The sequence below is a fragment of the Ochlerotatus camptorhynchus genome, unplaced genomic scaffold (genome assembly GCF_037179485.1).
Source record: "Ochlerotatus camptorhynchus isolate MF236.1 unplaced genomic scaffold, CSIRO-AGI_Acam_v1.1 ptg000361l, whole genome shotgun sequence".
Classification (NCBI taxonomy): Eukaryota; Metazoa; Arthropoda; class Insecta; order Diptera; family Culicidae; genus Ochlerotatus; species Ochlerotatus camptorhynchus.
In genome coordinates this window covers 13,543,025-13,555,337 of record NW_027040849.1, presented here as the reverse complement: position 1 = coordinate 13,555,337, position 12,313 = coordinate 13,543,025, and the positions used below count along the sequence as shown (strand labels likewise).

General features: G+C 38.9%; 2 protein-coding genes across 2 annotated transcripts in view; one reads left to right on the top strand and one right to left on the bottom strand.

The window, feature by feature from the left end:
• Window positions 1-12,313, top strand: part of LOC135709432 (protein sax-3-like) — a 798,478-nt gene that overhangs the window by 594,834 nt on the left and 191,331 nt on the right. The gene's annotated exons all lie outside the window — the stretch shown is intronic.
• Window positions 4,735-6,801, bottom strand: LOC135709704 (uncharacterized). Its single transcript, XM_065232092.1, has 3 exons — window positions 6,517-6,801; window positions 6,352-6,449; window positions 4,735-6,288 (listed from the first exon to the last, which is right to left on the bottom strand). The coding sequence occupies exons 1-3, from the start codon at window positions 6,638-6,640 to the stop codon at window positions 5,923-5,925; spliced, it is 588 nt and encodes a 195-aa protein (XP_065088164.1). The 5' UTR covers window positions 6,641-6,801; the 3' UTR covers window positions 4,735-5,922.

Genomic DNA, 12,313 nt, shown 5'->3' with positions numbered 1-12,313 from the left:
TACGTGGTTCTGATGAGATTTGTATGGGCATCGTGAGGAACATGACAGATGAATTTTAAGAAGAATTCCAAGAGAATTATGATCGGAATTCAACAAGAAACAGAGTTCTTAAAATGTTCTGGCAATAATTTCAACCCTAGTGCGAATGATTCATCACATAACCCAAACAAAATTGATTCCGAAAAATTTGCAGATAATTAGAAAGAAATTCTTTAAAATACTCCAAGAGGTTTATAAATTAATTTTCGAAAGATTTCTTTTGTTTTGAATAGAGTTAAAAGGAATGTTTGAAAAGATTTTTAAAGGAATCAAAGTCTCCGGATAGGCGGGAACGGGAATTATATGAAGGATTCCAATAAATTCTTAGAAGGGGTTGGAAGAAAATTCCTAAAAGAATTCAACGGTAATTATTACGCGGAGTGTTTTCTGTTTCATTTCAGAACAATTTCAAGCTAATTCAGAGCAGAATTCCAAGTTAATTCTGGAATTCATCATGAGAATTTTGAACAACGAAAAATTAAAACCCCGGAAAAGAATAATTCAGTTTCGGTTTTTACAAATATTTGTTTCCAAACTCCAGCATCTTCAATATTTTCTTTAGAGGACCATGCACTTTACATCTGAAATTCAAACGACAAAAATCAATTTGCAATATTGCTGAGTGATTAAATTCTTAAAACAATAAGACGGTATACTGAAGAAAATTATGCGACAAATAGAGCAAGACACTCATTTGCTAAAGGATCACTCTGTTTTAATGGTTTATTCTGAAATTCTGATGTAAAAATTTGTTCCTATGATATGGTTAATTTATTTTCCCGGTTCTCTTGCAGAATTCACGGGTTTTTCCCGGTTTTCCCGGTTACTTTCCAAATTCCCGGATATTTCCCGGTATTCCCGGATTTCCCGGTTTGCTGGCCACCCTGAATCAATCAAAATCACTTGCACCTCTGCTTCCAAGTTTGTGTGGTCGTTGGGGGCTTGTGGTTCTGAATATGGACAAACAAGCATAGATAAATTCTATTCCAACTCTTTACTTATGTAAGCTTGATGGCCCTGAAAAGGGCCGTTTTATTGAAGAGGACATCCATGGCCACTTACGCTTGGCGTGTTTAGTGTAGGTGACAGCATCACGGACCTCATTTTCCACGAACACCTTCAGCACACCTCGTAGATCAGATCGGAGATACGTCAGACACTGCGACGGCGAGCCAGACGACGGATGGTGGTTATCTCGAAGAATTTGCGATGACGATTGGCACCTCCTTTGCCACGACCTACTGCTACTATTGCTCACCACGCCGTCCGAAGCGAAAATGAGCTGATACCAGTTTTTTTTAGTTTAAATGATCTTTATTTTAGTTTAACTTGGACGATTACCATATAAATTTTTTACTAAGTGATTTAATTGCTTTCTTCATCTTTAGGTATGGGCAAAATTCAAAATTTGTTTTACAGAATTAGTCCTAGACTTAGTACACGGTCGACCACCTTGGTGGGATTGGTTTGTTTTGTTTTTAGAATTTGAAGAGAAACTACTTAATACTACTATTTACAGCTTAAAACTAATCAACTTTCTCTTTGAAAAAATTACTACAAATTTAGTACGCCTACAATTCAAAAACGGAAAGAGCTGAGATAATAGATAATTGATCAATGAAAAGAACTAAATGTGAAACGGGCTCACCGTCGTTTCATAAAGAACCCTATTTGTGATTTAAATTTGCGCCTTCGTGGTAGGCAACCAATGTGCTCGAATCAGTAATGATGGGTGTTAAGTGGGTGGGGTTTACACGTCAGTGATCAAAAGGTCAACTTACCGATCAAATCGCGAAGAAAATTTAGAATATATAATTTTAGAATCAAGAAATCAGAACCGGAATAAAAACGGAAAATAGGAAAATTGAGGCTTCTGGATCAAGAAAGAGCACCCGCTCGATCTTTCCCGTTCAGACCGCCGAACAGTAAAGTCTACATTTTTACAAGTGAATATCGAAGCTAAATTCGGAGTGATAGTTAATCAATTGAAAAGTAATTTAAAAGCAAGAAGTGCAGTGAATTGAATTGAATAGTAATTTATAGTTTTTATGTATTTCCAGAGTTTATTTAAAGTAAATTGATAAATTAAGAAAAAATCGTGAGTCGTGAATAACTTGAAAATCCTGTAAAGTAAGCGCGTGGTGAATTTGATTGCAGTATATAAAACTAATCATAAAATTTTAATAGGGAAGAAAACGTGAGTCCAAATAAAAGAACTGATAAGAAATCAGACATTGCAGTTAAAAAAAAACGTGAGTCACCACACGTGAACACGTGCACCATTGGGGTTTTGGCGAGTGCGTTTCGTGGAGATTGTGCGGGTTGGAAGTTTCTCCTAGCTACGGCTTCAACAGCATCCAAAAAGCTATCCGCGTGCTATCGGTGAGACTGGGGGCGATCCCCTGGGACTATTCTTCGCCTCGCGGCTGCGTGCCGCTAAGAATAGTTGCAGAGAGCGTGGTCATCGGTGAAGGAAGTTCGGCCTCGCGAGCACCACTCCGCTACAACGTGGTTGCCACAATCCGCGAGTAATCTGTACGGGGAAAGCTTGCCACCGCCAGAGAGAATCGCCCAGACTCACGTCCCGGGTAGAAGGTATTGACCAGTCCCGATCAGAGCCCAGCAATCAAGTGCACATCTCCGACGTAGCCTGAAGAAGCCGCGAATCACTTTCCTGGTGCTAGAGAGCACCGAAGTCCCGCTCCGTTCGAACCGCATGGGCCTATGAGTCGTTCTCGGTCAACCAGCCGTTGGCCGACCAGGTAACCTCCGATCAACGACGAGTCCTGTAAGTACCTGAACCGCTTTTTAGTACCCACACGAACACACCCCACCACCAGCATTAGTAGGGCAAACTATTATATTAGTAGGGGAAGCAATGGGGGGAATCTATTGCAAGTAGGTTGACTCACGTTCAGGGAACACACTTACTGAATGACGTCACCCGTTAGGAGAAAGTAGGAAAAGGGAAGGTTTTAAGGAAATCACCATGCAAACATAAATCCAACTTTTATAGACTTTTTTATTAGACTCAAAATTTAAGCGTTTCAATTAAACCATTTTATTGCATGAGAGATAAATCGTTTTCTATTATTTTTCAATCAAAACTTTAAATTTAGTTTCAATTTATTGAATCGGAATACCTACTATAATTCGAATTTAAGGAACTCTTGGGATTGGAAATTGGGAAGGAAGCTTTGGAAGGTATTGGGACATTATAGGAGGTGGATTCCGTTGTGGGGTTGAAAAAGAGCTAGCTGGGCAATCCAACCTTGAGTTCTGGCAGACGACTCTCGTCGTCTGGCGCATAAGTCGGAATTTGGAGGCCCTACCAGGATCCTCCTTACAATGTGTGTAATTGAAAATTTGAAGTGGAAGTCATGTATAGCCTACGTGGTCGCCATTTGTGGACTCTACAAGAAATCACCTTAACGAGATTTCCATTTCTAAACTAACATTAGAAAACGGCGTAACTCCAAAATGTAAATAAACCATATTTCGCCACATATAGAGAGAACATTTCACAAACTACTAGAAAAACACGAAAAAGTACACACTTAGAAATACCTAATCTTACACTTGACGGAATCCATCTTTGACATAAAGGATGAGACGTAAACAAACAGGTCATGTCAAATTAAGTGCTCCCAGACTGAAAAGTTTGAAAGTACGTTTGATTGAGCTGAATTTCGCGTCTTTTATGATTCAATTTTATGTCAATATTGACGCTCGTATATGTCAGTCTCAGAGCACCTAAATTTAAATCAATTTTTCTAAGTGTGTAGCAGAAAATATCACTTCAAATCATCAAAAACGTTTCTACTTACATGGCGAATTTCAAACGAACTTTCAACTCTATGATGTATCTGGTTGTTACGCCTTGCACCAGAACTATGAATTATTTTGTTTTAATATGCCAAACGTACTTATTCTGTAGTATCTAGTCACGCCCGATTCATTTGAAATGCATCCGATTGATAATTCACGTGTAAACAACGAACAAAAAGAAGACCAAACAATCTCCGGGCCTAATTCCACTCTCACAAAATTTGCGAACGAAGAATCAAGGCGGAACAACAACAAAAATCCCGAGGGTGTATTTCCACGGCGTATCACCTGTGTTGGTAGTTCAAAGGATGGAAGATCCGAGGGGTAACAGCATGTAAGAAATTATCAGAGCGTATGATGTTTTATTCCCAATTTCACGACAATTTGTTTTTAGTGATGCATGATGATAGATTACACTATTAACTATATGTCAAGCTTATAAAATCATCCAGAAAATGGAAAGCCGTGAAATAGGATTAATTTTTAGGTCATCAAAATTCGGAAGCGATTTTTTCGATATGGTCATTTTGGAGTTACACCCTTTTCAAATGTTAGTCTAGACTTCTCATTAATTGCTAACGTGTTTATGCAACGATACACAATGGAGAAAATAATTTTTCGCTAACCTTCCTCATCATATTTTACGCAAGAAGTGATAGTGATGGCAACAATGTGGTTACGTATGAATGATAAGGAGTGAAAAAGAAGCGAGATTTCACATGCCTTACCTTTGCAGATCGAGGTTCATCTTCGAGTTGCATCCATGCAGACCGACATTACATCCACGCAGCTGGAAAGATTTCAGGTTAAAATTGTGAGTTTTACAATTTTCAGTCGTGCCTAATTAATATCCAAATAGTAATAAAATCCAAACTTGCATGTTCACAGTGAAATATCGACTGCAGCTCAATTATTACATAAGATACGGCATTGTTATTGCAGGCTTCATATTAGACCAAGGGTAGGGATATATAAGTACTCTACTTGATTTCAAAACGTCCCCATTCAACTTGCATTAATCTGAGGATCTCTCTCGCTCTCCCTCCAACTGTGGATTGATTTTGCAAATATTGACTTACCTACGACAGGTGAGTCGTGCTTGAATGTTTGTTTAAAGAAGCTTCTCGCACTTAATTACTATGATCATCAATCACGTCAATTCATCACACTGCCACAGCACCCGCGATTTCCAATGGAAATCGATTCAAAATAATAAACATTCAGCAAAAAAAAAATACCTCATCTCTCGCAAAGCTGTCATAAACTAATTGTCATTCGCCTGTTGTAGGAATCGCTTCACACCTGTGCCTTGCTCTTACATATGTAGCGATTGTTTTTCAGATGACTCACGGGGAATGATAACCTTTCGGTTAATTCCAATCATTAAATCTCTGTGACTAATTGACTGATTGGATGGGCGGGATCTTGAAAAATGCATTTTTAATTGGCTTGTTGGAAAAAGGAGTTCGATTTTTTTGAAACTTCAAGTTTTATTCGATTTTCCCTACTGAGTAAATAGCAGTTTCAGTTTGATGGAAATAATTCGTAGGAGATAGGCAGTTTGTAAATACATCTAAATTCACATATAAATATTTGCACCCTAAAGGACTGGATTTCACAGAAATCATCCGATCGTCCTTGTGTTGTTGCTCACTTAACAATTGCTATATTTTCTCTGGATTGATTTGCTGCATATAATTTTCTAAATCACTTTCTAAGCATCACTAATTTCACAAATCACTTCATGGCAACTTCGTTCGCTCGCCTAAATACACTCTAATGACCCACTCGTAGGCTCTCTCTTTGTCTTACATAAAAGGTGGGATCATTACTCGTATGTTAAAAGTAATCGTTTTCGTCGAAACCAGGATCCGCTCAAGATCGCTGGCTCATCGTTCGATGATCAATCCTCCGAGGAATGGGTATGGTTGTGTCATTGAACCGAGCCATTACCCACTGTCCGCATCATTGGCTTGAACTCTTTGGTCATCGGGCTCGTTGCTGATTAACAAAATACTGTTTCATCAAAAACCGTCGTCATCGTGCCAATTCCGCCTACACGAATATCACCCGATGATAGTGCTTATCGTCTGGTCCGGCTGTTCTGATGTTCAGCGTCTCACACGAACAGTGCGAATTGGCGTCGAAAGCCGGATGAACTTCACGACCTCGGCGACAGCATCGGCAGCACCAGAACGTCCAACAGCACTGGGATATCCAAGAATTTTTCGGTTTTCCACGGTCGTCCTTACCGCTACAGCAGGTACATATTCCCATCGAGAACAGCATCAACAGACTGAGTGCCGCGTAAAAGGTGAATATCACCTCCCACAGCTTTGCCATTAGAAAAGTACCATCCGTCTCCTCGTACAGCACTTCCATGTAGGCGATCACAAATGGGATCATTAAGGCCTTGCATTCCTGCGGGGGTGAGATCATGTGTTAACGATCGGCTGGCTTCCTTCAAGGAGTGGTTCGACTTACCCAGAATATTCCTAGGAATAGCGTAATACTGGCAATTAGCAGGCCTATGTACGATATCGATGACGGTTGACTCGCAGTTGCTAGAAAAGTTTTCAACCCTAAAATGGTCCTTTAAATTAGTCCTTGAATATCATCCTATGCCACGATTCAAGCTTCAATACTTACAGGAAAAGTTGTCTAGAATTTTCCCCTCCAGATTTGACTCCAGCACTCGCGTCAGCGAGTAGTTTATGCACGTAACAGCCACCGTGTAGCCGTTGAACTTGATGAATCCTTTCAGCACACCCATTCTTCCAACGCAAAACAGTAACGTGCTCCAATTTTCCCAAAGCCACAATCAAACACACTCCGAAAACTCCTACGGACCGAAAGAGTCCACCCGTTTAGGTAAACACAACCTACTCAACTGAACGGAGATTGACTAGTGATGACAAATCGACACCACCGAATCGCATATATAAAAGATTGTACTTTGCGTAATTCTTAATTCCAAACAAACCCTGAAGCTGCTGCTGCTGCTACTTTTGCTGTTGTTGCTGGATTAACCTGAAGATCGGGTATGTGAGTGCGGCGGGACGATATGAGGTGCGCGCGCGAGTGAGCGATGGTGATATGATTCACCACCCCCAATGATCGCTGCTGCTAGCCACACAGCTGGCGGCTGCCTCCGTGACACTATGTTCGAATTAGTAGGCTTTGGATCATCGTGCTCGATGCACAGTGGGTATTAGACTGATGCAAAATTTGACATTTTCGCTCCACAGTGCTTAAACGGTTCCAAATTGGGTCCTGCTTAGCCTTCCAAAATTTGAACTACTTTAGTAAGAAACAGACTTGGCACAAACCATTTCAAGTTTATATGGGAATTACTATGGGAAAACTTATGTTTTTGTTCATATCTATCTAACAATTTACCTCATCACTGATCACTGATATCACTGATGTCTGATGATTATGCTCATTCAACTGTTCAGCAGGCAACATTGGTGTTTCTGGTGCGAAGAATAGAGCACAAATATCATGATAGTAGCCACACTGCAGAATACAGTGTTACCCACAGAACAGCTGCTTGATCATGCCATAAGACTATCAATCTCTTAAGCAATTAATAACAATTCAATTTGACATTTGGCTGAAAAACAGTATACCGCAAAGTTGTAGCTTAGACAATTTCCCGTAAGCATAGTTTTAGAAATTTTCGAAAAAGCAATATGGAAAATGGGTAGAAGACAATGAACAACAAGTTTGGTTTTTCCATAGTACTTTCCATACAAACTTCGAATAGTTTGTGCCAAGTCAGTTTCTTACCAAATGAGTTTAAATTTTTTGGAGACTAATCAGGACCTGATTTGAAACCGTTTGAGCACTGTGGAGCGAAAATGTCAAATTTTGCATCAGTCTAGTGGGTATTCTAGGAGTGATAAGATTTCAATTTACTGATAAGGACCGCTACCAGTCATGTCATGGTAAACGAAGGGGCCATGATTTTGAATTTGAACTTCTGTGATTCAATGTAATACAAGAAATCAATGAGCAAAGAAAACTAACTCTGCACACAATAACGCAAATGAGTCATGAACCAATATGAGCAAGATTGGTTCAAAATTATCTGAATGGGTTCATTCGATACATTTTTGTTTATCTGGTTCATAAACCATTTCTAACTGAGCTGCTTGAGTCTTAACTATTCATTAATTGATTCATTTGCCTCAATACATTGCGTCACACAATCGTGAACCACTTGTGAATGAATACTTAAAGCGAACTGTCAAAGAATCATTTCAGTTTAATCCTCCGTTACTCGCGCTGTTGTACTTTGTACAACACACATGAATTTTCCATTGCCATTTTGCTGCTGAGTTACCAATCGATCTGAAACCAACTAGTATTCCTCAAAAAATTTGTTTTGATCTAAACAAGCTAAACTTTGATTACAGTGGGATTTGACTTAATTGATTACAACATGGATTATATCGAAATCCTGACCAGATAGAAAGTTACTGTCTTCGATAAAGTTGTTCAGGAGATCATAGCCTTGTCGCTGGTGGACAGTAGTTCAGAATTTGCTCACTACGTAGCGCTAGTATGTATGTGAAATTTTCCCATGAGATTTATCTCGAGATCCTGACCAGATAGAAAGTTACTGTCTGTCACAAAGTTTTTCAGGAGGTCAAAGCATATCAGAATTTGCTTGTGGAAATCTGATATAAAATACCTCGAGTTCCCAACCAGATAGAAAGGTACTTTCTTCGGCATAGTTGTTCAGGAGGTCAAGGCTTTTTCGCAGGTGGACATTAGTTCAGAATTTTCTCACTTTGCGGCGCTAGTATATACGTGCCTTTCTCGTATATTCAATAGCTCGAGATCTTGATCAGATAGAAAGTCGCTGTCTTCGGCAACGTTGTTTTGGGGGTCAAGACTTTTTGGCTGGTAAACAGTAGTTAAGAATTTTCTCACCACGTGGCGTTAGTATACATGTAAACTTCTCGCATATTCTAGATCTCGAGATCCCGAACAGCTAGAAAATTATTGTCTTCGGCGAAGTTGTTTAGGAGATCAAAGCTTTTTTGCTGGTGAACAGTAAATAGTTCAGAATATTTTCGCTATGCGGCGCTAGGGTGCATGTAAAATATTTATATATATATAGTTTAAGGTCAGGAAGTAACTGTCATCGTCAAAGTTGTACATGCGGCAAAGTTCTTCCGAATGGTGAACATGGAAATGTGTTTTGTTGAAAGCTCTCTCATTTTACGTCCAATTTTTGATCTCCTTAGGTTATTTGAATGGTATGAATGGTATAGCATAAGGGTATACTACGTTTATTTTTTTTTTTCAAGTCAATTCTAAGAAAATTAATCAAGATTCTTCTGAGTAAATTTAAAAAAAAAATAGTGTAACTTTGGGTGAACTTTTGGTATACAAAACTTGAAAATGATATTGAGCATTTTTCCTGTTCGTATTTCCTTTTCAAATCTTTCAAATGTTCTAAAAAGAATGAAAATTGAACTTTTTTTGGAGGTGTCCTTAAACTTGTAATCGGGAGTGTACGGTTTTATAAATTTCTCCAATCAACTGAGCACTCTCTGAGTTAGTCTCGTTGTCCGTGCATACGTAAAACAGGGATTTTTTTGTTTTAGACCCCTCGATAATACATTTTGAAATTACCTAAAATGAGGGAAACTCTAAACATTAATTTGGTGGAAGTTTCAGCGATATTGATCTTTTAAGATAATGTTTTCTATCTGAGATACTTGTAACCACTATTTTATCAGAGGTATACAAGTGGAACCACAAATCTGCATGAAAATCTTCACCAGTAAAAGAAATCCAGAATATATTTGTCTTATCTCACTTAGGCTGCTGTAAATTGTATTTTTATTTAATGATATTTGATATGCGAGAATTCCCAAGTAACAATTCAGTAACCATTTGGCATCCACTTTGATTTATGATGGTTTTATAAAGGCAACGAACAATCCATTTAGTATAAATACAGCATTTCAAAGTGTAAAACATTCCTGCTTAGTAATTCAGCTTTTTGCTGTTTTAAAAACCTTTTATAGTCTGGCAAGAAAGTCAAAAACTGTTTTGTTTTAAAAATAAATTTAAAACAGTTCTCAATCCCTCCTTAAAACTGCTCTGTAATTCAAGCATAAACGTCATTAGCAATTGTTTATTAATGTCGTGATAAAATACTTTATAAACGTGTTCTATCATTATAAAAGCAACCATAAAACCATTAGTTTTTGCATAAGAGTAAAAAGTATTTATTGTTTCGGCTTTTTAAAGTGCACCATAAACTCCCCATTTACTCTATTTACAAATTGAGCTTAAAAGATGGTTCCTCATAGTTAATAAAAACCAAATTTATGACAAGGAAATCTCGAAGAATAGACGAAGTAGGATGAAAAATTCAAGTCGATTTCAGCAAAATTTACTTCTTTAGAAGAATCAGCACACCATCAACCATATGGCGGAGAAGAGTAAAGTGAGCGGGGCCATCGCATTCATAAAACATATCAGCCTTCTCCAGATCTTGCGAATAGATGACAATCGAAATAACAACCGACAGTAAAACACTGAAACTGTTAGTTAGCGGAGATTAGCTGGTTTTCGATCCATAGCAGCGATTTAATTCGGCGAAAGAATCAACTCTTCGAAAATTTCATTCAAGCGTACATCCCTGCATCGTTGGATGGTGCACTTCTGTAACCATCCGGAAGAAGGGGATCTTTTTCGGGAACGATTGCGCTTCCAGCTGTTCGAAATACGAAATGTTGCGAAACAGTATCGCAAACTATCTGAGTAACTGCTCCCAATCCATTGGAAGAAAACCGCCTGGAAGAACCCTGAATCCCACAGGGCAACTATCGAAAGATAAACAAACTTTGACGTTTAACTTTTTGCATGCAACTTTGCCTCCATAAATGCTAATCTAATCTAATCTAATCTAATCTAACACCAACACAGCCAGTTCTTGAAAGCATTCTCGAAAATGATATATATACCTACATCATTTTTCTTGTCTATTTGATATATGTTCCACATAGAAGATGCGTCACACATATCAAAACGGCCAGGCCTACTGTGCAGTATTTAAGGGGCAAGATGATTCAGAAAACATCGGGCCTGTTTAAATCGAAGATTTAAACACGATGCTTCAGAATCCAATAAATGGATGAAACGTGGACATCTAATTATATGATTGGTTGGTCGTTGGAAGCATCAAAGCTAGAAAGGTTAAGTGATGCTCCATTTTCTTCTGACGGTTGCGGCATGAGCACTAACTCTTGTCCTAGCCTTTCATGACTTATGGCTATAGCGCCATTACTTGCTTTCTGAAAAGAGAAGAGGGAAAGGAAAAGGAGAAGGACAAAGGGGAAAGGATTATGTGAAATCTATGAACATAAACAATATTTTTGATTTGAAATATACAATATAGAAATTCATAACGGCGGTGTGTCACTACCCGATTTTTGTCACTATTATCAAGTCAATATGGAATATGCTCTTCACCATGCAAATTTGAAAATCAATTATGCAGTTTGACACAAATTTAATGTGGAACTTGTCTACGCCCTTGCGATTAAGGTATGTCGTCAATCCTCCTTAATGGTGGGTCTTCCCATCTCCTGGTATCCCCCTTAATCCTCCGGAAGAAATGATTTCCTGACTGTAAGCATTCCGCATTTGCAGCAGTTTAATATTGTGGGCACGAGCCAATGATGTAGATCCAGGGCAGGGACCTCCCAGGTGTAGCAGCTTGCTAGTCTGCCAAAGGCTGCAAAATATGCTGTTTCCTCGTTTTCATTTACTCCGATGTGTCCTGGGGATCCATACAAAATAATATACTTCTGAATTCCGTTGATACAGGGTTATTTGACCATGTCGAACTGGAATTTGATTAGTACGCTAGCAGAATCACTTCTTCCTGGGGTCATTCAATAGTGTCAATCCACTCTGCACCCACGATAATGGCGCCACCGTGCTGTGGCAATGATGGCGATTATCTCTAATCCAAGCCAACCTGATTTGGAAGCACTGGGTAAGCGACTACTTGCATGAGCACCAGCATGAGCATGATTAACCGCCCATGGCTGCTGCTCTGTTATCGCCAGATCAGCTGCATTTATACAAAGAACCAACAGATGATGTTTGGGACTAACATTGATCCGCAATGTGTAAAAACAGCAGATCTAATACCGGGCCGTGTCCGAATGCAGGTCAAATAGGGAATGGGAAGGAATGTGTTGACATGACACTCGCTGTGCAGGAAACCTAGAAGTCCTCGGCGCTTCCACGAGAAATTACTGGGATGTTGAATGTGGGGAAAGGTTTGCAGCATGGATCGCTTTGGTAAAATAATGCTGATTGTAGCGTACACAGGTGACTATAAACAGAACATCAAATGATGTTTGTTTGTCTATGTATTTGCAGTTAAATTTACAACTATTTAAATCAA